The sequence below is a fragment of the Schistosoma haematobium genome, chromosome 6, assembly GCF_000699445.3.
Source record: "Schistosoma haematobium chromosome 6, whole genome shotgun sequence".
NCBI classification, from domain to species: domain Eukaryota; kingdom Metazoa; phylum Platyhelminthes; class Trematoda; order Strigeidida; family Schistosomatidae; genus Schistosoma; species Schistosoma haematobium.
In genome coordinates, this window is record NC_067201.1 from 12,959,218 (window position 1) to 12,986,903 (window position 27,686).

A 27,686-nucleotide genomic window follows, 5' to 3' on the forward strand; every position below is an offset into this window, starting at 1 on the left:
CAAACCTTTGTAAACAACGTCGTCAATTCCTTGGTCAAAAAGTCACCACCATCTTTAAAAAGAGCCGGAGGTAAGTCATCTGGGCCAGGTGATTTGTAACGCTTCAAGAGTTGGAGTTCCTTGCGGATTTCCTCCTCGTTTGGTGGATCAGTCGTCATCAGCCATGGAGGGCAGGACAGTCTGACCGATGTTGCCGGAGCAGCAGGCCAGTTGAACTGTCCTTCGAAAAATTCTGCCCATCGTCCAAGACGTCGATGGATGTTAGTGATTGGCATCCCATCATCCTCGCAGATTGTTTCACTCACACCAGACTTCTTGCTGCCAGTGGCTCGGATGAGCTGGAAGAGCTTCCGGTAGTTACCAGATGCAGCTGCTGCTTCCAGCTCATTAGTACGCTTCGACCACCAGGCGTCTCGGTCCTTACGCAAGCTTTGCCCAATTTCATTACGTAACATCCTTCGTTTATGGTCAAACGAGTCCCCATCGGTCACCTAAACGACTCTCTTCTGTGCCTAGACGCCCGACCTGAGCATTCAAGTCTCCGGCTAGTACTACAATATCTGTTGAACGCACTTTCTGGAGAAGAACAGATAACTGGTGGTAAAACTCATCCTTGATTGCATCCGGGCTGCAATCTGTCGGGGCATAGGCGGAGATGACGAAAAGACATCGTTTCTCACGCCGATTTCTTCTCACTTTGATGGAACTTTCTAATCTAACAGCACATAACCGACTGTTAATGGGGATCCAATCGACTAGTGCTGCCTCAGCTCTAGCGCTTAGTGCGACACCAACGCCAGCAAGACCAGACGAAGATGCCACAGGGTCCCCGGATAAGCGCACGTAAAACAAGCTTTTCGAAGCGACAGATGGAGATCGAATTTGTAGTACTTCGCCAGAGTCTTGAATACGGGTCTCGGATAGACAACAAACATCAATATTAAGACTTTTCAAAGACATAGCCAGCCCTATCTGTTGTCCGACCTGTATAAATGTGCGAACGTTGAAGGCAGCCAGTTTGAATGGTGCACGTGGTTTCAGAAAAACTGCTTCAGTTCTCGTATTCGGTGGTAACATACAATTTTCAACCGGACAGTGACTCGAGAACGTTTAGATATAGTCGAATTTCCACCAAAGACGAGCCGCTGTATAAGTATAAAAAAAGGGGAAAAATGTGCAAAATAATAATAATAATAGTAATAATAATAATAATAATAATAATAATGATAATAATGACAATAATTGTAATGATAATAATTTGAATCAATTGGTTGTTTTTCGAAGCGAGAAAAGTAATTTCCATAGACATAAAGAGTTCATCATTTGTGTGTGGGCTGTGATACTGCCTGGGTGCCCAGACCGAAGTAGGTGGTTTTCCTAGGGGGCCACACCCCGAGCCTTTGACCTAAAGGTCTAACCCACAAGGCAGTGGAACATCGTAAGGAGATGCAATCCCATGGTAGCCGGTGACCAACGATTGGTTCATACGCCATTTGTTCCCGCAGGATACTGGTGCCCATGTGCACAATTGGTTTGGAATCCGGTTAAAGCGCCGGACATTCGCTTTTCGTCCTCTCATTTTCGTAAACAACACCCCCGCCACGAAAAGGCAATGAGTAGGACTTCCCTGGCAGAGGCTGTATACGCGCGACCGTGTGAGAGTATTTCGAGAGGGAGAGCCGACTCTCCCCACTCTCGGCCGTACCAGGGCATTCGTTTGTTCTTGCAAAGGCTGGTTTTGGGTTTCATTTGTTTTATTGCTATTCCAATTTTTCAAACATCGCTTCTGCTGCTCTTTCTCGACATGTACTACATATGTCTAACTACTACCGACCTTGGCGGTCGATGTTTGCTGGTGTGGAAGTAGGTTAAGAGAAAATTAGATGCGGTGAAACCGAAACACCATCCGTTTGTGCAGTCATCGATTGTTCGTTTAGGGCCATGTAGTTAGATGCAGACTACTTAGCATTCGCCTGATAATCACGATCAGTAGTTATGGACACCAAGTGATAGGACTTAGAATCGGTCTCAGTTGCTTAAATTTACTCACCAGTTTTCCTCCTGTCGATCTTGAACTCCAAACTTTCTTCATACACATTTTTCTTTTTGTCTTCTCGAACCATATCCTCAATACTTAGTCTTTCTCATTACCATTACTACGATATTGTTTTGATTCCTTCGCTATCCATCTTGTTAATTCCCACTCATGCTTTTTGAAATTGAAGTGTTTATAATAAACAATTTCAAGCAATACAGTTATGGAAATATATATGTATAAACCACTTAATAAACGTCATTTTCTGAGATTGTATTATCAAATATCTTTTATACTCTATTTTCAGTTAACCGTCCACCTTATCTTGGATCTTCAACAGACCGAGGAGTTGGTGTTGGTGGTGTTAGCGGTGGCGGCGGCTATCCGCCTCCATCGATTCCTGTCTCTAATGCTTCAAATTTGATACAACATAATGGACAACATGCACAACCTTCAGCCACTGGACCATATCCTAATAATCAATCCCTTTCATATTCAAATCATCATGGCCAATATCCGTGTTCCCAGTCTCAAATGCCGTATCCTCATCCTCAATCACAGTACATTCATCCTTATCCACATGGTGGACCAACTGGAGGTGGTCCTCCTATTTTGCAGCAACAACCACAACACCCTCAGCACATGGTACCACCACCTACAAGCAGCACTACTGCATCTCCTTACCCTTCGTCAATCCTTAATAGTAATAATAATAATATTAATAGTAGTGCATCACCATTGTCTCAGCATATGCAAAATTCTAGAGAGGGATTTCATGTACATTATCCTCATGATGTACAACATCATTCAGGTAGTTTCTGTTTATTTCTAGAATGATTTCATTTTCTACTAGTGTATACTTTATGATTTTTGATTATTGTTTTTATTGCAACTGCGAAATGATCTAAGTTAGACAATCATTGGAAACCTGGAAATATTGGACGGCCATTTCGTCCTAGTATGGAAATCCGCAACCGGGCTATCTACTGCTTTCAAGTTTTCAATAATTTTTAACTTGGATCGGCTAGTGATTTTAATCAATTATTACATTCTCCACAACTCCATACTAACTATTGTTTGAATTTATAAATCAAACACTCATTAGTAGTTTTATTTGAAGAGTAAAACGTCGTATGGAATTTAATATTGTGTTCGCTTTTTGTGATGCCAACTCAATAAGTACAGATTTGTGTACCTAACTGTAAGCCAAACTATGTGAAAGGATTAGTGGTACCTATCTGACTGTCTGCCTACCGAAAATGAAGTGAAACAGAAGTCGAACCTACGACCTAGTTGTTAAAAGTGGGTCATTTTCTCTGCTAATAAGCCACCGCTCAACACATCTGTTTATTTTTTTTGGAGATGGTCAGTAGACTGAAATCTGATTTGGTAGTTTCTTAATTTATTCATTTATTTTAAACCAAAGATGGCGTATGAGTAAGGGGATCAGACAAGAAACCACACAAATAATTCATTGAAGAATAGAAAGGGGAGAAAGGGTTACCGCAGTCAGTTAATAAATGAATAAGAATGTTATTTGGTAAGAGAGGGAAAACGATACCATTATTCAATCATTCAGTCATACTCAGCAAAGAGCCTTTCACATGAATTTTGTCCCAAATTTCTATACCGAATTAGCGCGACAAGATAAGATTTACAAGAGGAATAGCGAAGTTATCGAAATAATCTAATAGCGATAGTGAAGAGAAAGACTGAACATGAATAATATGGTTCGTAGGAACAATGTGGCGAGGTAAGGTATCAAGGAATAATGAAGCTAAAAATCTACAGTATGATAAAAAGTGAATGGATCTGTGTCGTTTGACTGATTCTTTGCCATTATTATCCAAAATCTATGACCACTCGATTATGGTTATCAGGCGGAACCCGACTATGTAGTCTGTATCTACCAACACAATTCAGTGAGTGACTTCATAAACTGGCGTTACAATTTGATTTGACCTCCGAAAGATGCCATTATTATGGAGGAACTTTTCTAGGAATTTGATCAGATGGAATTTTCTACTTTCAAAATTAATGAATATAATGCTGATCGACGGATGTACGCAATGATGTAGCTTGATTGAGTAGTGCCTACTCGTGAGACCTTATTATTGGCTTGGGCCTCCGAAGGATTTCAAGTCAAAGACAATACCACTGGTCAGATATAATTAAATAGCATGTATATAAACAGAGTATGAACAAAAAATAAACATGATAGACATATCACAGAAGATTGGAAGAAATTAACTTGTGGGTTTCTCATCCTCCAATCAATTAAGACATGATTGTTAGGCTTATTCTTTGAGAATCATCATCTTTTTAGCCAATAAGTCGGAAAATACAACTGAAAAATAACTTTCACGTAAGGCAGCCAAACGTATTTTATCCCTGTTGCTCTCTCTGATAACGACTACTGGCAATGTCAGTCAATCGCAACGTAGAACCTGTTTCGTTTATACATCAATTCAAGTTACCATACCCCATTTGTACAGAGAGATGAAGTTGTCAGGTGAAATCCGATAATTGTAGATGTAGTAACAATATGATTGGTAATAGGAAAGATTAGGCATCGAATATATGATTGGAGAAGAAAATACAAATGAGTGAAATAGAAAGATGAGAAAGGTTGTAAGGAATTGAGAAGCTGAGAATTTGTGAGAAGACAGAATAGATGCACCTGAGCCATTGCAAACGATTTCGAGCCATGTGATTGGAAGTGTCGAACCAGTGGTTACGATAATCATGTGTATCCCAACCAGATAGTGTAGACGTATTGAAATGTTTCAGTCGAATTATCAATGACTTTGTGGACTGTCTGTATGTGTTTTGTTTTGCTGCCCCTAGTTTTCTTCCAACCTACTCGTACACCAGAGAACTTCACCCGTAGAGATAGGCGGTGTTTGAGCATATGTGATACATATCCCGACCACTTCGTTTGATGGTGATTTATTACGTCATCAATCGGTTTGCCATCCTTACCTAGTACCGTATTCTTAACCGAGGGTTTGCTTATCACTTGTCCTAAAATATACGAGGAGTGCTTCGTAGACATCTATGACCGAATGTCAGTAACCTACGAATATCCTCTACTCTTAATGGTCATATTGCGTACCCATAAAGTTGTACGAAACGATTTATATATATATATATATATATATATATATATATATATTCACTTTTACACACTAAAATATTTCTTATATTTGATGTATAAAGTATTTTATATCTATTCATTTTTAGTGTCTTCTTCGTCGAATGAGAATTTTGTCACATCAGGTGGTTTTCCTCCAAACAGTGGTGGTGTTGGATCACCTGGAATTATTCGACCATCTTCTGTGATGAATAATAATGGTGTTTCTAAACCTAATCTTATTGCTGGAGGAAAAATGGGCAAAGTATGTACACATGGTCTATAGATTGTTTAAAATTTCAATTTGTCTTATTTCCCAATTGCAGATGTTTCTGTTGTTTCTACTGTTATGATGCTAAATTATGGATATATATATATATATATATATATATATATATATATATATATATATATATATATATATATATATATATATATATATATGGTTTACTAAGTAGAATACTATCGATTATTAGGTAGGTGGGTAACTGCAGAGGGAGTGTATTTTCTTTGATCATTGTCACTTACTTACGCCTGTTACTCCCAATGGAGCATAGGCCGCCGACCATAACAGTATCTATAAATTCATAACCATATGAAAGCATTTCGAAGAGAGTAGATTTTATACACTTACTGTACCTAATGTGGGGGCGAATGTATATTTCTAACTATATCATATAATTTATTTATATGTACACTTTATGCTTATTTCACTGGTTTCTTTTTCGTCTTTGCTCACTAAAAATTAGCTTGTTTAATACATAGGCAGGCATTTTCTATTAGCTTTTGTTATTCATCAGTTTACCAACTAGCAAATTGTTTTCAACAGTCATTGTCCACTCTCCATTCTTGTTTAACTTTGTCGTTGACGTGCTTTTAGAGATTGCACTTTCCTCATCTAGATTCCCAGGGGTTGAACTTCTATCGGGAGATTCACTTTCTGACCTAGAATATGCCGATGACATAGTTCTATTTGGTGAAGACGCTGACAAAATGCAGAGTCTTCTGATCACTCTAAGCATGCTCGGGATACGATCCTCCTCCTCGAAATGTAAAATGTTGCTTCAGGATTGGGTTGCATCGACACCCGAACTAATGATAAGGAGTGAAGTAATTGAGCGTGTCGACCGCTTCACTTATCTTGGAAGTCTCATCAGCCCTTGTGGTCTAGTGTGTGACGAAATCTCAGCACGGATACAGAAGGCTCGACTAGCTTTTGCCAACTTGCGTCATTTATGGCGTAGGCGAGATATCCGTCTATCAACCAAAGGACGTGTTTACTGCGCATCAGTTCGTTCCGTCCTATTTTATGGCAGTGAAACATGGGCGGTAAGAGTAGAGGGTATTCGTACGTTACCAGTATTCGACCATAGGTGTCTTCGAAACAACGCTCGTATATCCTGGGACCACTGAGTAAATAACGCAGTCGTTAGGAAACGGGTACTAGGTAAGGATGGCAAATAAATTGATGACGTAGTGAAACTTCATCAGTTGAGATGGCTGGGACACATGTTACGTATACCCAACCACCGACTGCCTCGACATGCGATGTTCATTGGTATAGGAGTAGGTTGGAAGAAGGTTAGGGGCGGCAAGACCAAAACATGGCACAAGTCCATGAAGTCACTGACAAGTGGACTGAGCCATGTTGGTAGGTGTAGACTAACTGGTTGGGGACCACGAGATGACAGCAACCGATGGCTAGAGACCCTGAATGACATGGCTCAAAATCGTTTGCGATGGCGCAGGTGCATCCACTCTTTGTGTTCTTCCAAATTCTAATCTCCTAAATCCTCCTTGTCTCTTTTTTTTCTCTGAATTTTTCACTGAATTACCTTTTAAATAACATCTTCAAACCCTAATCTTTCTGATTACTGCTTATAGTCTTACTACCTCTACCACTACGAGATTTGAATCGACAACTGCATCTCTGTGCTAATGTGGTATGGCAACTCGAACTGATGTACGTACGTACGAAGTTCTACGTTGTTATTGATTGACTAACTGTTCAAAATCATACTAGATAAGACAAATAAATAGCGAGTATTAATCATTCAAAAACTCTTTATACCTAACGAAGTGTAAATAAAATAATTTGAATTTTCATCATCAGTGACATCCTGATTCACTTTGTTTTCATCTTCCGCTGAATGTCCCATTGAGCTCCAGTTATGTTGTGTATCACCAGTAAATCGTAAGCTCGATGTATTTTGGTGGATTAAATTTTTCGATCACATGTTAAATTCTGATTGTTTAAAAATAGTTTTTCTATTTAATTATTAAATGTTGTGATTTATTTTCCTTACTGTCAATAAGTGATTTATATACCCTAGCTTGTTGGATTACCTAAAAAATTGATAAATATTTAATTAAAATCATGAACCGATCAAAGTTAAACCTGGAAGTACTGTGTTACCAGGTTTTCAGTTGTGGTCTAACGCTGAATAGTTTATGATTCCAGTGAAATTGAGCTATATCCCCAACCCCAAACTGAAAAACAATTAAAACAATATTCATAAATCTACATGTATTCAGTGATGTTCATTTGCCTACTTATATATTCTATGCAGTAGTGTGGCGCTTTTAGAAAAAATTTCAACTGTTGAGAATTGGATTCTTTAATCTTATCTATCCTTCGTTAAGGTCATAATTTAAACAGCTACGATTGTGTTATCATTATGTAGTCAGACATTTATAAATCTAGAGTGCTCAGGTTATTTGCAGACGTTTATAATTTTGTGTCAACGATTACCCGGGTACATAATGGTTAAACAGATCATCAGTTGACTATATCATGTTTTATTGTTTAACAGACGAATATTACTAAATTAACTCTGTTCACTCATTATATATTTTTTTATGATAAGCTTGATTCATCAACTCGTCCGGTTAATCCTGGCTGTCCTACTTCGATTCCACCATCTCAAATTAATGTTAATCAAGCTGGTATGACACCTAGTGAACTTAACTCTGTACATGTTCCACAACAATACCAACATCGCTTAGGTTCACAGTCCAATAATCCTCAACTTCAGCAATTTTCAGGATTAGGAAATTATCCTCCGGGATTAGGACCTAGTCCACTTGGATCTCAAAGTGGTAATACTCTGAATAATGTCGGTAGTGACATCTTACCAAGTTCCACTCCATTTCAGGGCTATCAGCAACAGTATCATTCACCTTCGAACTCACAGATTCCACTACAACAATCACAAAATACTGCCAATTCTGCCAATAATCAAAATTCATTGTATTCTACTGATGGAACACATTCAGATGTTGGATCAAATCAACTTTTGAATAATTTATCTAGTCAAAGTCTTAGTGGTTTTCATAAACTTATTGAAATGGGAACAGAACCTGAACGGCGTCCGTGGCTTGAACATTATATACGTTTTATGGACGGTATTGGAAAACCAGTTGCTGGTCTTCCACAAGTGGTCAAACAACCACTGGATCTTTATCGACTATATGTAGCTGTTCGAGAGCGTGGTGGTGTAGCAGAAGTAATAAAAGGTCGAAGATGGAAAGAAATAAGTCAAGTAATTAATATCAGTGCATCTGCTTCAGCAGCTTATGCTTTGCGCAAAAACTATTGTAAATTCTTGCTCGAGTATGAATGTCGTTTCGATCGCGGTGGTATTGATCCTCGTCCACTACTTGCTCATATCGAAAATTTGTCAGGAAAAAAGAGGAAGTGTTCTTCAGTTGATAGTGATCCCAATAGTATTTCTAGTGGTTTAGCTCCTGCTCCCCCATCACCAACTGGAAGTCATTCTTCTGCATCATCCAGCCTTTTACCTCCCGGTAGCAGTGGCGCTTCACTGTCTGGTGGACCAAGTGGAACTGCTGGAAGTGCAGCAAGCGATAGTCAACTTGGACCTCCTTCATCTCAACAACAACGTTTCAGTGATCAGGGTCAACCAGGAAGTGTTTCTACTGTCCCAGAAAGCCCCAGTGCTATCCCAAGCATGCCTAGTCCACCTGGATTGTCAGGACAAAGTAGTACTTCGTATCTACCACCATCTTCAGGTCCCACTCCTAATGTTGCTTCACCACAACGTCCTTCTTCATGTGCTGTAATTAGTGGCTATCCGAGTACATCTCTGTCTTCAGATAATAATTGTTGTCCATGGCCTTGGACTTCTGAAAATAAGAACTCTGACTCTATCAATTATCGACAACTACCGTCAGCATCAGAAACAACAACAGGACAAGGTCTTATACTAACGAATCGTGAAACTACCTCATCGCAATATGCTCAAAGTAAGTACCAAAATTTCAAGTTTCACTTTGATATATATTTTTTTGTTCCAAACATAATACGCTTATGAGTTTCATTAGTTTGTCAAGTATCGTATGTACAGAAAGTTGTTTAAATAACCTGAATTCTCTAATTATAGCAGGAAATTTTACGGAATTGTTTTTTTTCTGATGGGATTAACAAATAAGTTGCACGTGTTTATGACCACAGAACGGCTAGCTTTTTCAATAAGGGATGAGGCTCCTAGTTTCATGGTCGTATGTTCGAGCTCCACATCGTTCCTTGTCCGGCTAGGCAAGCATCATGTATACTAGTTACCGTTATTGTGAAGCGATAACTTAGTGGATAATGTGTCAAACTTTCGCAAGTTCAAATCCCGTTCCACCTACTTTAATTTGGATTAAATAGCCTAATCTAACCATCAGCCTTCATGCACACACAAAGTGTGGTTCAAAATCGAATCCACAAATATTAACAGTATTTACTCTCTCCGGATAGAATTATTTTCTTAGCACCGACAAATAAATGGGATAACATTGTTTGATAGGGACTTAGTGACTAGTTGTTGTTTCTATCATGTGATCCATGTATTTGATTTCTGCCAGGGAGTTTCTAATTATTCACCACAATATTTTCTCAAAGGTTTGTAAAATTAAGTCTACGTATTTATGTTCATCGGCCTTTGGATGCGATACAATAAGATACATCTTGAAGATTGTCAGTTATATTTACCATCTACCTAAATTGTAGAAAAATGTTTTACATGACTTAATCGAAACATGACGAATACTATTGTTTCTTTTGCTATAATTAGCATATGTAAATTATTGTTTGCTCGTTTTCTAGTTAATACATATGTAATTTTAATAATCTTATTCCAGGTCGTATAGGATCTGGGAATCTACCACCTAATAACAATATCCTACCTTCATCAACGGTGTACGTTGGTATGCCTTATTCTACCTGTGCGTCAGGTTCTATGGCGAACGGGGAACCTATGACACAACATAATTTCAATCCATATTTGACTCAAGGTCCTCCGTTCGCTTCAAATCCATTGCATCCTATGCTCAACCAGCATCACGGTCCTCCACAAACTATGGAACACTCATTTACAGGATCTCAATCTCCAATCCATCCACGTCATCCGAGCAATCATAATTTCCGTACACCGTCTTTCAATTCGGTTACTCCACCGAGTGGTGTTAGTGGGGAATCGATTGCATTGTTTCGTATGCATCAAATACGTCCTGGGGCTCCCCAAATGGCCCCATATATTCCCGGTGGTACTACTACTTCACTATGTACAAGTACTACTACTAATAATAATATCAACAATAATGGCAGCTTGGATCATGCCTCTCCTATTCCACCTCATTTGATTCATCATCACCATCATAATCAAGTAAGGAGTGGATAACTAGCATTTTAATTAATAATGGTATATTTGATGCTCTAATACTATTTTGTTATATTTCCATCTACACTACTTCCATGCAAATAATTTTTTGCTTTCAACTATTTAAAATTTTCGAGCATATATCTGTATTTTAATTTAACGGGTTTGTACTACTGTTAATTGGGTGCTAGATCGAAGCGAAGCTCTGTAATCACAATTTCCTTGTTTCTTTTTATAAACTGGAAATAACTTTATAGTTGAGTTTAAGCACATCCCTATTATGAGATGTAATGAGAAAGCACTGCAAGCAATCATATATTTTCGGCTATTTCTCATGCCACATACTTTACAGTTAGAAATAAAAATATTTATTTTGAACATTCTGTGAATCATTGTGCTTAATACAGTTGTAGTATCTATGCACAAATTAAAAACTACACTTGGAGCCCCTTTAATGTCACTGTTGGTTTTAAGCTCTGGTAAAGGAAGAAAGTTGCGCGTAGAGCCAGCAACCTCAGTAGAAAAAAATCCCGACTATTCAGATGTATATATGGATCAGATGATGAAATTGGTGATAATAAGTGTAAGAAAGTCATGGGGCAGTTTCTAATCCATATATGTGTACTGATGTGGCATATTTCTAGTAACCTCAGTGGTTCATCTAGTGTTCTAAATAAATATTTCTATTTGTTGTAATTCAAAATTCTGATGTGAGAGTGATACATTTGATTTATCAGACATAGGAAATATGGTGAGCCAGCGCTATTGACCGAGACTAAACTTCGTTTTTCAAGGAAGTAGACAAAAAGTTACTCAGTTTTCCCATCCAGTTAAGCCAAACGGGCCTGAGTATAAGAAGCTTATTTATTTTCATCAGAATCGGTCATTGCACAACATAATAGTTAGACATAACCGAAAAATACATATTCGATCAGAATTATTTCATAGTTTGATTCGAATTTATTTTCAATTATCGTTATTATATGACGTACAGTATAAATTTGAGTTTATAATTATCATTTTCATTTGTCAGTAGTAGTAGTAACTAGGAGTATTATCATTACTTTACTGAATAATCCTTACAAAGTCAATTCACGTTATTTTATGTCCCTGAATAGCAGCGTAAATCAACCAAAATTTTTGAGGTAATGTATAAATAGTCTTAATAAACAGTTAATAAATGGAAACTCGTTTAGCCACCGTTTAGCTTGACGAGCGTTCTTGATTATTGACCTAGGAGTAGAGTGGAAGAAAATTAGGGATGACCAAACCAAAATGCAGTCATGTTTTCAGGTGCAAATTACCTGGTTAATTTATGCGCGATTATCATGGCTACTTCCTAAGAAAGACGTTAGGCACATGGCTTAGAATCGGTCGCAATGGAATAGATACATTCTTCTTTCTTTAATCTTCCCTTAGATCCTAATTATGTACCAACATTCAGATAAAAAGTTGCATCGTATTGTGGAATCCAGTGCTCAACATAACTGTTTCACCATTCTGTGCTCAGTTATTTGTTTCAGTCATTGAAGCGTTAGATTAACAATTCAGTTTTAAGAATTCTGACTCAAATAAAACTGTATTTCATATGTGAACATCATCTTTTATTTCGATTTAGACACAGCCGTCGTTAAAAAAACACGTTATCCTATTCACATATCTATAATCGGTTACACTGATTATTAATTATTTAAAAAACTAAATGGTTTTCTTGATTAAATTTTTGGTTGTTTATGTATATATTTGCTTGATAGATGAATGTAAACTACTAGTCTTTACTTAAGTATCTCCGTATCCATGTATATTTTTTGTAATGTTTATTTCTTGGCTTGTTTTTGTAGCGACCAGGTTACGTTACCACCATTCTCAAACGCTTGGATCATTGTGCTTTTCCTCCAGGTAGTATTGAAGCTACACCTGTTGATTCACCCCGACGTCGACGATATCGGGCAAAAGATTTAGGTATGTGAAAAATTTCATTCTATAACTTTTAATCCTGACTCATTTACTAGTCATAATTAATAACGATTCTTAAGATTAAATTAGGTAACTCATTTCCTTCAGTTAGTGTTTAGTATAGTTAAGGTTTAAGTCAAGCTAATTGAGTGTCCAAGCAATTTGAATAGGATAGGGGTTGGTACATTTAAGGGACTTGTCTTACAATTTTCATTTCGATTAATTTGAAGCCATCGGAAATCTAGCCATACCGTATATGACTAGTGTCCACGTGGTAACCGCGGTCAGTGGTTGGGAATGGTGGATGACATGGTTAAAAAATACAGGTGAATTCACTTTTTATCTTCTAGATATTGAGTTCCGGTATTCCTTCATAACATACCTTTCCACTCTGTCCTTTTGAATCACATTCTGAATATCTATTCTTTCTCATTTTCATTCCTACTACATTATTTCAATCTCTTTTGCTACTTATCTTGTTAACTTCCTCTTATCGTGCTAATATGGCATGACAGTTTGGACCGATGCACATTTATCCCAGGCTATGCTGATCATGAATGATAGCACCATACATACATGCATAGCTTTTGTCGAATTTTACAGAATACACCTTTGATTTTCTTTATACAAAATAATTCACCACTTACAATCGCATAGCAGCAATGTCGAATGTGTTATGTTCAATTTGGCTGAATAGCCTTCTACAATGGCTAATATTTTTCAGTCAACAATGATCTGTTCGTAGTATACAATTGTCACTAAATTTGTAATGTGCGTATAATTACACGAATGTATTACTCATTTTTTCTCTTCCATACACACACCTACTTCATAGGTTTATCTATCAATAAGTATAGGTTATTTTGTGTACAAATATTTATGGCTAATTTTGTTCTGTGATTGATTTCCCGTTTCTTTACCTAAAAATATGAAAATATTACTTGGATTGATGTTCCGTTTATATGAGTTTTCTTTGTTTATCCTAATTTCAACATATAAACACAAACATAGAAATACAAATGCCTCAAGTATACGTAATTTTTTAGCATATAATTATGTTTTTCATTTTATATTTCGTAATAGTTATCGTAAATTAGATTGTAGTTAGCTTAATGTAACACATTGTTGCGTTGATTACTTGCTCATTATAAAATTAATCTTATTTCAATTTTTATGATCATCAGGTGGAATAGAAGTTAGTTTTATTCTGTACCAAACTAAATTTACAGTACAATATTGTTTGACTAAGTGTTTATAGATAAATATTTAAATAATGTTGTAATTTTGGCTTCTCCAAGCCACATTGCTTAAATCGTCGTTCATTTAAATAGATTTTATCGTGATGTTTTATATTTATGAAATATACTTATGTATATTTAGACATTATTGCGAGTTTTGATAAAGTATAGGACACTAGTTTAGGTTTATTAGTTGTGGACGCTATGGTCTCAAGCAATGTTTGAGGTATAACGGGGATTGTGACTTTCTAATTGTTCACATTGTGCAAGGATATTTCTCGATGAACTCAGGTCCCATGTCGAAGTGACGACTGCTTGATTGCAATCACACACAATCTCCTTGTCAACAGTTTAAAATGTGTTAGCTGTGTACTGTAAAGGCCTTATCACTACGACTGGTGTTGGGGATGAGGAGAATCTATGAAGCGATGTGAGATGTGCTATTTTTGGCATTGACGTTCTCTAACTCACTTTTATTTGTTTGTGAGGGGAAGTGAATGGGCATATTGGTTGGTTGAGTGAGGAGAACAGCTTAGTGGCGTCATACCTGAGTACAGTTGATGATAGAGTATGACTGTATAACTTTGAGTTTGTTAGTTTTGTAGTAACGACTGTGCAATCGATCTGGTTTGTGATGTGGTGATATGATGGAAGTGAAGAAGTGATGCAATGAATATTAGTGGATTAAATCATTTCTATTAGTCAAGCCTGACTTTCACATCAGAGTATCAACTTTAGTGACATTTTTATATGTCGGAATAATAAATACAGTACACCTAGCTAATAACAAATTCCAAGTCACAGAGCTTCATGTGGAAGCTTAGGATCCGATTGTGTATCCTTATCATATACTCGGTCATAAATTTGGTTATGTGTATGTATCTAGATTTAGTGATCGTATTTTCATAAATTCATATATATGATCATCCCTCTGTTGGGCTTTTTGTTCGTTTTCTTTAACATATAGGTTCTATTGCACCATTCAAATTATTGATGGCTCTTCGATCAGGATTAACAGCTGAAGTTTCTTGGGCATTAAACTGTTTAAATATTTTATTAAGAGATGAAAATGGAATAGATTTTATTGTTCCGAGTGCATTACCTGGATTGCTTACCAGTTTAGTCGATCTTTGGCGTCATACATTAGGTGAATTATTTGATCATAAGTTATTTATTACCAGTTTGGAACTACCTACTGACTTATCCCTCATATCTTCGTTGTCATCATGCACGGAGGCAAAACAGAATCTAATGCTGAAAAGTACACCGCATCATAACTGTTCACTTAACTTCAATACTGTCAATATGACATGTGTTGATGTTATGAAAAGTAAATCATATCTTACTGATTCATCTAATAATCATAATAGTAATAACGATAATAGTTTAATTCGATTAGAACGTGAAATAAGTCGAATTGCTGCTAGTAAAAATTTACCATTGTCTACTGTACGTGCTGGTTTGCGTCGCCTGCTGAATAAATGTAATGATTCGAAATCTATTGATACACCTGTTCGTTTACGTAATGGTTTAATGTTACGATTGGAAAATTTATCTAATTTAATACCAGTCAATTCACTGACAACCACATCCACATCAACAACTTGTAATTCTTCACATCGATTAATTGACACAAATACAAATTCTATAGGATCATCTGCAAGTTATCATCGATCTAGGAAACGTGGTAAACAAATATCTGCTTCGATGTGCTCGTCATCGTCAACACCATCACATTTTATGCCAACATCTGTTAGTAGTCATATAACAACTAATGGACAACAACATATATACACACTTTCTAATATAAACATTTCAACAGCTAATCTAGTTAAATCTGATTACAACAACAGTGGGAATGTTAGTGGTTGTGGTGGCAGTAAAATGATCTGGTCATCTCCACATGTAACATCTGTTGTAGATAGTTTGCGAACACCAGAAGCTTGTTCAAACTTAAGAGATTTAGCGCTTTATGTAATTGACACTTTGCTTGAATCATCAACTGCTAATGATGATAATCGTGGATCATCATTTAAAATGGGTAGTAATGATGTTAAAATTAGCAGTGATGATCATCAGTCAAATCTGGTGAAATCATCATCGTGTTTGGTAAAATCTTCCGGTATGCTGTTACGACAATTAATTGAGAAAGGTGGTGGTGATACGACATGTCATATTATGCCACCATTCGGTGCTTATGCATTTCAAAGTTCACATTGGATGAATAGTCAAGAGAATAATAATGCATCGTATTCTGATAATGATTATTTGCCTAAATTAACAGAATGTTCCACAGCATCATCTCCAGTATCAAAAGTAGTAATTGGTGGACTATCTTCTTTGTCCTGTTCTTCATTAATAAAACAATCTGTTTCAAGTAATGAGTTAAATAGTGAATTGATGATTAAAAGTAATGAATCTGAAGATGATGAGGATGAGGATAGCGAACAGTCACCGTCTAATAAACGTATACGTCATTCATCTTCTTCATCTCTTCCTTGTCCTACATTATCACCTCAACCTGTATGTGATATATCAGACGATATTGACAATAACAATAAACTCTTAGAATCAAATAATGTAACTAGTGATAATTGTGTTGCAACTGGTTCTATTTGTGATAATGATGATGAGTTAGAATTTTCTCAATTAATTGATGAAAATGGTCGTTGTCCACTTCGTGCTCGTGAAGAATTAGTTCATCATGGTTCTGTATGTCTATGGCCAAATCATAATGAAGCTAATAGTTATGAAGCTCGTGCTGTTCGTTGTTTATGTGTTTCAACTGTTCTACGTAATCTTTCATTTATGAATACAGTTGAACGTCAATTAAGCAAACAAAAAGGTGTTTTGGCTTTAATTGGACGACTAATATTATTTGGACATGAACATGTTGGTGAAAATGATACATGGAAGGTTGTAGAAGAAAAAGCTCATGCATTAGAGTCTAGTTTTTGTGCTTGGTGGACACCTACATGGTTAGAAGATATGCGAGAAAATGCTATGGTATTATTAGTCAATGTTGCTGGTTATTTAGAACTAATCCAGTTTGATGAGTCAATAGTACGTCCTATTCTAGAAGGTCTTTTACATTGGATAACATGTTCAACATCAGCTTCAGTTGATCCTTTCCCAGGACATCGAACTCTTAGTCCTCGTCGTTTAGCTCTTGAAGCTTTAAATCGTCTTTGTGTACATGAAACAAATGTTGATCTGCTATTGTCAACACCTTCTGATGAAAAAGTTCTTAGTAGATTATTTGATAGACTTGCTACTTGGCTTGCTGTACCAGAAGATCAAGTGACACGTGAATTAGCTTTATCTACAATGCATTATCTTGCTGGTGGGGGTGCTACATTTTCTATCTCTTCTCTATCTTCAAATATTGGAAAAGTTACTACTAATGAAACAAATTCATCCTCAGGGACATTTATTGGTACGACTATGCTTGCTGATGCTAAACCTTGTCCTATCTCTGGATTATTGTCATTTATTGAAGCGGCTGAAGCAACAACTAGGCGAGTTATTGATCAATATGGTGTACAAGCTCTACAAGAAAGACCAGAATTAATGGGAACAAGTTTAGAAATGGTTCGTCGTGCAGGTGCACTACTTGGTAGACTAGCTGTCGATTCTAAAGGTCGATTAGCTTTTACACCGGATTTAGAGCTACGTTTAATGGATCTAGTAACTTCACGTGTATTAGATGCTACTGTTGCGCATCTTTTATGCGGTGCTCTACATCGTTTACTTCCAGATTTTGATCAATTAGATAATAACGTAAAGATTTCAACAATTCCACCGATCCCAACTCCCTCCGCTATAGCAGAACTCTTAACACAGACCTCAGTGATAACTGTTGTACTGCCAGAGACAGTGATGGGTGTTAATCAAATCTCACAAGAGTCATCTACGATTACTCCAAGTCATAAACATGTAGATAAAGTAGAAGTGTTCAAAAAACAATCACAACGACAACAACAGTCAACAAACATAATGCCAACAACACCAACATGTCCCGACATCGATCATCATCAACAAACAATACTGAATAATTCAACTGATAATAATAATAATTTAATAGTTAAAGAAACCGATTCATCACTTCCTACTAATGAGCATTTGAATAAACCAGTTGATAACAGCATTGACGATCATGATAATTCTGTAGATAACAAAAAAATCCCATCGAATAATAGTTGTATGAATAATACATCATTAATTGATAAACTTCCTGTTGCGACAATCTCAGATGACTCTTTAATTATTGAAAGCAGAAAACAGATGAATGGATCTGTTGTCGACAGTGGTGGTGATAATGATAATGTAAATTGTTGTAAAACTGAAACTTTTGATTTCCGAACTAATTTAACAGTGAATAATTGCGGTACCGCTAACTCTACCACTATTACTACTACTAACAGTATTAATAATAATAACGATACTATAACTACTGTTTCTATGGATAATGACGTTGTTGTTGATCCCAATATTTACTGCAATAACACAGACTCTCAGCCGAAAATGAATTGTGTCGATTCTTCATGATATGTGTATGTTACACTGCTATAATGCCATTTTCCCACTTTGTGTTTCGGTCACTTCAGTCCCCTCCTCACACTTCTGTTTGTTTCCCCACTTTCTATCTCTTTTCTTCTGTGAATTCTTCTATGATTTGTGATGTCAAATAAAAAATTTTCTATTTACAAATAAAATGAAACAACAAACAAAAATACTTTGTTGTTGATTTTTCTCCTTTCAGTCAGCTAATAGCTAACTAAAACGGCCACTTACCCACTAACTAAATAAACTAACCAACATGAATCCAGTCACCTGCAGTATGAATGAAATGAATCTAGAGGACTGCATTTTGTCTTTTCTCTCTCTGTGCCCTCTTCCGAACATTAAAATTTACTGTGTATTGTATTGTGTAAATCCATTCATATATATATATATATATATATATATATATATATATATATATATATATATATATATATATATATATATATATATATTATATAACGTTATATAATCTTTCTTTAGTATTAAAAAAGTAATCATAATTTTCTTTCTTAACCTTTCATAAGCGATATTTGAAGAAAAGAGTTGCGAGAAATCAATAATAATAATAATTAGTTTGTGAATATTTTCAATACATTTACTGTCATTATGACCAATGGTTTGAGTGCTAGTTATATGTTCATATGTAGCAGGAGTTAATCTCTCTCTCTCTCTCTCTCTATATATATATATATATATATATATATATATATATATATATATATATATATATATATATAAAAAAGGGAATGAGTTTTTCAATTGTCAAGTGTTTTTTTCTTCGGAAATATGTTTTATTTTATCAATGATTAGGTAACATTGATGACTACTATGTGTAAGTGATTAGTTTACAGTCCCTTCAAGATGTGTATTTGTGTTTATCTACTTTTGTAAAAGCTATTTTTGTTAGAAGTGTCAAGGTGATTGTGACTTCCTAGTTGTTCGTGTTACGGAAGGATAGTTCTTCTTGCCTTGCTCTAGAGTGATCTTGATGAACTCAGGTCCCATGTCGAAGTGACGACTGCTTGATTGCAATCACACACAATCTCCTTGTCAACAGTTTAAAATGTGTTAGCTGTGTACTGTAAAGGCCTTATCACTACGACTGGTGTTGGGGATGAGGAGAATCTATGAAGCGATGTGAGATGTGCTATTTTTGGCATTGACGTTCTCTAACTCACTTTTATTTGTTTGTGAGGGGAAGTGAATGGGCATATTGGTTGGTTGAGTGAGGAGAACAGCTTAGTGGCGTCATACCTGAGTACAGTTGATGATAGAGTATGACTGTATAACTTTGAGTTTGTTAGTTTTGTAGTAACGACTGTGCAATCGATCTGGTTTGTGATGTGGTGATATGATGGAAGTGAAGAAGTGATGCAATGAATATTAGTGGATTAAATCATTTCTATAGTTAAACTTGACTACCAAGTTAGGTTGGCAGCTATGTCCGGAAAGAATGACAAATCGATTGATAAGTCAGCATGTTTTAATTATCTGAACTGGTGAGGATTTGTCCTACGTATACCTGCACATCCTCTACCTCCACATGCGATGCTATATGGCATAGTTATGGGTTGGAAGATAGGTAATGGTGAACTACATATATTGTTGTATCATTTCATTAAGTCGACTATTTTGTTAGTAGACGCGGACCATGTGACTAAGGTCTGCGCTATCCCAATTCGCAATAATCTTCGATCAGTCAGTCACAATGTAGAACCTGCACTTAGTTAAAGTTTCCATACCCCATTTGTACAGAGAGATGAAGTTGTCAGGTGAAATCCGATAATTGTAGATGTAGTAACAATATGATTGGTGATAGGAAAGATTAGGCATCGAATATATGATTGGAGAAGAAAATACAAATGAGTGAAATAGAAAGATGAGAAAGGTTGTAAGGAATTGAGAAGCTGAGAATTTGTGAGAAGACAGAATAGATGCACCTGAGCCATTGCAAACGATTTCGAGCCATGTGATTGGAAGTGTCGAACCAGTGGTTACGATAATCATGTGTATCCCAACCAGATAGTGTAGACGTATTGAAATGTTTCAGTCGAATTATCAATGACTTTGTGGACTGTCTGTATGTGTTTTGTTTTGCTGCCCCTAGTTTTCTTCCAACCTACTCGTACACCAGAGAACTTCACCCGTAGAGATAGGCGGTGTTTGAGCATATGTGATACATATCCCGACCACTTCGTTTGGTGGTGATTTATTACGTCATCAATCGGTTTGCCATCCTTACCTAGTACCGTATTCTTAACCGAGGGTTTGCTTATCACTTGTCCTAAAATATACGAGGAGTGCTTCGTAGACATCTATGACCGAATGTCAGTAACCTACGAATATCCTCTACTCTTAATGGTCATATTGCGTACCCATAAAGTTGTACGGAACGATTTGCTGCTGTGTAAACTCGCTTTTTGATTGTAAGACGGATATCGCCTATACCACAACTGACGCAAGTTTGCAGAGCCAATTAAGCCTTCTAAATTTGTTTCGAGATTTCGTCGCACACAAGAGTGAGCATCAATACTGATGAGACTATCAAGGTAAGTGAAGTGGTCGATGTGTTCAACTACTTCACTCTGTTTGAAGAATTTGGACACAGACACAAATTAACTATGAATCGACATTTTACATTTGGATGGGGATAATGGCATCTCAAATTGCTTGTATTGTTGCTTAATGTAGTCAGAAGACGTCGGAAAATATGTTTATGTTTTAGCATCTGCCGAAGGTTGAATATTTGGTCTGTGTACCCACGTTCAGGTCTGAAATCAGCCTTGTCATCTGTTCACGAGCTCTTTTTGATGTCGAATTATTTTTGAGGCTAGTATTCTAGACACTGCTTCAGTCAATCTGATATCTCTGTGATTGTCACAATAGGATGTTTTTCCTTTATTAGAAGCTGGGAGGATCTACGATTGAGTCTATTTAAATGGTAGTACGTCAATTTCCCGGATTTTCGCAAAAATTTCAGTCGGGCTACTAAAACTGGACCACCTTTCTTTCAAATCTCAGTTTTGTGGATTGGGAGTGAATAATAGTCTCGTCTTTTTCAGAGATATTTTCACTAATAGCCGGTTATTAGTTGCCGACCCCATGTCCAACCCTCCTCCTTTACCCGGGCTTGGGACCGGCGGTAACTCTAGGAGAGCTACAGGAGGATTTGCCACAATCTATATGTAAGATAAAGTCACTCCCATTCTTTGTTCGCTACATTGATGCATGCTGCTTCTGTGAAAATGCATTAAATGTTCTAGCACCCGTAAGTGTATCTTATTGCACAAGTGAGATTATAGAAACTTTAAATGTTTAGCCATTCTTGTTACTGAATTCTCTAAGTAAAACCACCCCCCCTGGCAACCCTAACTAATTTGAATAGTTTTTAACATGAACATTATGTCACTGAGTCACATGATACATGCATTATAGTAGTAGGTGATTATAATTAATTCGTTATGGCACAGGAAATGACCTTAAATGCATTGTTCATAAATCAACAGGATGTCCACTTAAGAAGAAATAAAAGTTTCCGGCCGGTGCATTGCATTGCTGTAATGCATGTCATAAATATGCTACCTAAACAATTTTGAACTAGTAAACTTAAAACAATCTTATATCACATGTTTGTTCTCTACATTTAATGTTACTATTTATATCAAGCTGATCATGCCTGTAAACTGGCGTGGGGTTAGGTATAGGATCAGCAACTCCATCAACTTCGCCACAAATCAGACACCTATATACTAACTGTTATATCCTAGTGAAGATTAAATTACGGGTAACTTCTGTGAACTACTAATGGTTTGTATATAAACCCAGTATGTTTGAAATAAATGATTCATATAGCAGAAGCTGAGATTGGTGTTCTGGACTCAACAGGCAGGGCTGGAAGGAAAAAGGACCGATAAGGACGCAAGGCTGCTCATACCAGTCGGATGTCATTGGTTTGGCACAGTACTAAAATTGTATAGGTCGTATTTTGATTGGCGAATAAATTATTGGTAACTAGCCGGGCTTAAAGTCACAAAACTAACGGTATGTGTGTATATCCCCCGAACCCGTGACTTACATTGATATTTGTTTAATGGGTTAATAATTCATAAACAAAAAAGATAAATAAAACTGTGATATTAGAACACGATGGTATTCTTAATATCATCTGATTACGTAAACATTTCTATTGTTTGGATAAAAACGACTTTTGATCCACAATAAAATGGATTCATATTAATATCGCAGTTCCTCAGCAGCCGCTTACAGTCGTATTAACACTGATATACAACATATTATTAAATAATATATATTGATGACTAGAAAGGTTAGGGTAGACAGAAAACACAGAGAGGGAAAGGCAGTAATTATCTACAATAAGAAAATTGTTAGGATGGCTACGTAATAATTATAGATTTGATGAGTTTACACAAGTTTAATAATTGAGATAATGAAAATCACAAATAAGTAAGAAGACAATTTTAATGCGAATAGAACAATATTTATCCAAGTGACAGTGTAGTGAAGGAGAACACGGGTGAGGACAACCAAATTGAATTTAGAACAAATTACAGAATTACTTGGTAAAATAGAAAAACCATATAGTAAATCGTTAATTTGCAAAATATTATTCTATCATATCAAACGGGACTGTTGCTTTTGCAAACATCAATCCATTGTCTCGCATTTCATTGTTCATGCGATTTCTTACAAATTCCATTGTTTTCTCGCTCTTCTTTTCTTGATCTTCTCCATCTTCTGCTGCCAGACGTTACGTTCTTTTGACTCACGTTATATACTACTTATATCAATATAAGTAGCACGCACCACACTCGTCCCCCCTTTTAACAAGTTGCTGTCGTAGTCTTTCTGATCTCCGTACCGCTGTGTTCTTTGGTGCTTTTCGTGATTCACACCCATGATGATCTTGAAACCATCTCTGTAGTTGACTAGCATTTACGCGCTTCTGCTTGTCTTCTCTCCGGATCGTGTAGACCGAGCCGCGTCTCTCCGTGATAACATACGGTCCTTCCCATTTTGGGGCCAGCTTCCCCGACCCTGCTCCCCCTGCTATGTTACTTTTTCGTTCTCTACACTTTACTAGGTCCCCCACTGCAAAGGGTTTCCACGTTCTCCTCTGTTGTTCTGCCTTCTTTGTGTCTGATATTTGTTTCTTTTCCACGTTCCTTATTGCCTCTCTCCTCTCTTTTCTTAACCTTGTTGTCGTCCACTTCTGTTGTTGTGGCCAGGTCTTATTATGCATTGGAAGTCGTGGTTGTCTGCCATACATGAGCAAGAAAGGTGACGTCTTGGTTGTTCCTTGTGTGGAGGAACGATGTGCCAGCAAAATCAATGGTAACTCTTTCTCCCAATTTCCTCCTTTTGATGCTAACCATTCCTTTAACGTTCGATTGTTTCTCTCTGTAAGCCCGTTTGTCTGAGGATGATACGGTGTAGTTCGTATTCTCTTGATGCCAAACTGCTTTAAACGGGCTTTAAACTCGTCACTTTCAAAACAGGGACCCTGGTCAGTTAATATCATCTTCGGTATTCCGTGACACGCTACAATATGCCGGATTACCACCTCGGTCACTGTCCTTGCCCGCTGGTCTGCAATGGGTACGGCATCTACCCAACGTGTAGCATGTTCCGTCATCACTAACAGGTACTGGTTACCGCTCGCCGTCTGTGGAAACGGTCCCATCACATCCACCGACCATAGATCACCGACTGCGGTTACTGGGATTGACTGTAATGGCGGTTGTCTGTATCGATCGCTTTTCATTAGCTGACACTGCTGGCAGGTTAATACGTATTCAGCCACATCGTCTCTCATGCTCGGCCAGTATGCACTTTGTCGTAGTAAGTCCGTCGTTCTTGCGATGCCTGTATGTGCTACCTGGTGACACTCGTGTATCACTTTACGCCGCCAGTCTTTCGGGATCACCGCCACCCAATTCTCATCATCGTCCTGCCAGGTCAGCACTCCATATGAGTTCACTCTCAGTCGTTCCTTTTGCCGAAGCAGCGTTATTACCTCCTTGTCCATTGTTCGTTTATCTACGTCTGCTCCCTCTTTTATCACTCTGATTACCTCTCGAAGGTTAGGGTCAGCTTTCTGCTGCCAGACGAGTTCTAATGGGTCTCCCTCTAAACTATTCACCGCGTATGCTGTTAGTGGCAGGTCGGCTTCCATGTCTGGTCTTGACAAGTAATCCGCCATTACGTTTTCTTTTCCTGGAACATGGCCGATACTGAAATCGTATTCTTACAGGCGTATCATCCATCGCGCCAACTTCCCTCGGGGGTCTCTTGCTGTTCTCAACCACTGGAGGGGTTTATGGTCAGTCTCAATGTGAAATCATCTACCTAAGAGGTATGGTCTCCATTTTTCCACTGCCCACACGATCGCTAAACACTCCTTTTCGATGGTTGAATACTTCTGTTCAGCGGGTGTGAGGACGCGTATTCCACCACTCTATCAGCCTGACTCAACACAGCACCTATACCATGATCACTCGCGTCTGTGGCCACTGTAAACAGTCTTCCCGGTTCAAGCAGTCTGAGCGTCATCTGGCGATCGTCTAGCATGTTTTTGATTCGGTTGAACGTTTGTTCGGCAGTGTCAGTCCACGTAAACTTGGTGCCGCTCAATAACTTATATAAGGGTGCTGCTATTTCGTTGAAATTCTTGACAAACCGACTGTAGAACGCCGCTCTTCCCAGGAACTGTCTCAACTTCCTTTTCGAATTAGGTACTGCAATATTTTTTATGGTAAGAATTTTCTCCGGCAATGGTTTTATTTCTCCATTTCCCACTTTATGTCCCAACAATGTGACGCTACTTTTCGCTATCTGCGACTTGTCCTTATTAATCCGAAGTCCAAATTCGTCAATTCGCTTTAAGACCGCTTCCACATGCTTGATGTGATCTGCTTCTGTTTGACTGTACACAACTACATCGTCGCCATATACCTCGACATTATCTAGATTCTTGAGCAGTAGTGTCATTAATCTTCTGAACGTGAACGGTGCACCCGCCAACCCGAACGGCATTCGTTTAAATTGATACTGTTTATCACGTACAGTAAACGCTGTCTTGCTTCGATCACTCTGTTTTATAGGCAGTTGCCAATAACCTGACCGTAAATCCAGCACTGTAAACACCGTGGCATTCTGTAGCCGATCTAATGTTTCCACCACTGTTGGCATTGCACAAGGCTTCAGGTCTGTTATATTATTCAATTCTCTGAAGTCGACACAAAATCTATACTTTCCATTTGGTTTCTTTACCAAGAGTACCGGCGAGCTATATGGGCTGTCCGCTTCCTCAATTATACCTTCTTTTAACATTTCCTGGACCTGACGATTTACCTCGGCCTCTAAATGCACCGGGACACGACGTGATGCAAATATATTTACTCGACTGTTCTTTATCGGTATTTCGTGCTTTACTCTGTCACAAAGTCCATACGGCTCCCCATCTCCCGTGAATAGTTTCGCATACTTTTTGCATAACTCGTGAATGTTTGGTTTCTTTGACGAGACATCCGCTGCAACTCTTATTTCAGCCACTTCGCTACTTTCGTGTATTGTCAATGAACCATATTTCGTGACCACCTTACCGTTTCTTAAGTCAACTATCGCTTTTACTTCTTTTAGGAAATCTGCTCCTAATATCGGTCTCGATAAGCTTGTGGTTACGACGAACGGAAAATTTATCTCAGCATCCCCCAATTTTACGATACTGTTAGATACGCCAAACACCTCTAACATATGGCCCCCTATCGTGTGGACAGCTAATGTACACGGCTTGATTCTCTTACATTGCTCTTTGCCTATTAACGATACTGCTGCACCTGTATCGATCAGACAAACTAAATCTCGCTCATTTATGTTCACTCTCGTATATACTGCCCCTCTGTCTACTAACGCAACAATCCCCAGATTCCTAGGATAGAAAGAACACTCGTTGTAACGTCTAACATATCTGCGTCTTCGTCTTGTTGGACAGTTTATCTTCCAATGTCCTGTCCCTCCACAAGCGTAACATTTATCGTTCCTTTTATTGTTCACTTGTATTGCTGCAATCTCACGCTCCAGCTCCTCAATCTTCTTCTCGACATTACTCATCTCCTGCTTTTCGCACCCGACCGGAGCTACTGTTCGCGTCATCAGCTGACGAGTCACCTTCGCCAGTTCACTGATATCCATCGGTTGCGCTGCGTTTACCAGTTTCAGCTGTTGGGAGACGGTGGCAGGCACACTCTCGACAAACTGTGACGCCAACAACTGTGCCTCCGACTCCTCATCGAGACTCGGCAGCGCACGGCGTAACAATCTGGTAAGCTCCACAGCCAGCACCAGTGGGCCACCATCGACCGGCAACCTCGCCAGCCGGAACTTCTGCGGCGCGTCCTCCCCGTCCACTGGGCTGCCAAACTCCGCCGCCAACCGCTCCGCGACTGCCTCCCCTGTCGTCTTCCCGCCAGCACCGTCCAAGCTGTCATACACAGCCTTCGCCCTGCCTCTCAGAAGCGCCCCCAGCACCACCAGCTCCGCCTTCGGCCCCTTCACTCCCACCAGCTCCGCCACGGCCTCAAACTCCTTCGGCCATGGAATCTTCATCCTTAGTGGAGGCAGCGACACCAAATGTAGAGAAGGAGAACACGGGTGAGGACAACCAAATTGAATTTAGAACAAATTACAGAATTACTTGGTAAAATAGAAAAACCATATAGTAAATCGTTAATTTGCAAAATATTATTCTATCATATCAAACGGGACTGTTGCTTTTGCAAACATCAATCCATTGTCTCGCATTTCATTGTTCATGCGATTTCTTACAAATTCCATTGTTTTCTCGCTCTTCTTTTCTTGATCTTCTCCATCTTCTGCTGCCAGACGTTACGTTCTTTTGACTCACGTTATATACTACTTATATCAATATAAGTAGCACGCACCACAACAGTTGTATGACAAAAAACAAACGATAATAATTAATGACCATGTAATCACAACAATAAAGACAGCTATCGATTGGATGCCGAACTTTTACACCGTTTATTGCTGTGGTACGTTTTGTTACCGAATTCTTT

General features: G+C 38.0%; 2 protein-coding genes across 2 annotated transcripts in view; one reads left to right on the top strand and one right to left on the bottom strand.

Annotated features, from left to right (window-relative positions):
- ARID1B (AT-rich interactive domain-containing protein 1B) overlaps positions 1 to 19,090 on the top strand; it is a 45,344-nt gene extending 26,254 nt beyond the window's left edge. The window contains exons 5-10 of the mRNA XM_051216878.1: positions 2,343 to 2,846; positions 5,279 to 5,433; positions 8,036 to 9,434; positions 10,314 to 10,837; positions 12,673 to 12,793; positions 14,993 to 19,090. Coding sequence (XP_051065508.1) covers positions 2,343 to 2,846; positions 5,279 to 5,433; positions 8,036 to 9,434; positions 10,314 to 10,837; positions 12,673 to 12,793; positions 14,993 to 18,573 — 6,284 coding nt within the window. The 3' untranslated portion in view covers positions 18,574 to 19,090. The remainder of the gene's footprint in view (positions 1 to 2,342; positions 2,847 to 5,278; positions 5,434 to 8,035; positions 9,435 to 10,313; positions 10,838 to 12,672; positions 12,794 to 14,992) is intronic.
- MS3_00008549 (uncharacterized protein) lies at positions 1,429 to 27,686 on the bottom strand. Its single transcript, XM_051216879.1, has 2 exons — positions 20,834 to 27,686; positions 1,429 to 5,017 (listed from the first exon to the last, which is right to left on the bottom strand). Exon 1 carries the CDS (start codon positions 27,214 to 27,216, stop codon positions 25,000 to 25,002), a length of 2,217 nt encoding a protein of 738 aa, XP_051065509.1. The 5' UTR covers positions 27,217 to 27,686; the 3' UTR covers positions 1,429 to 5,017; positions 20,834 to 24,999.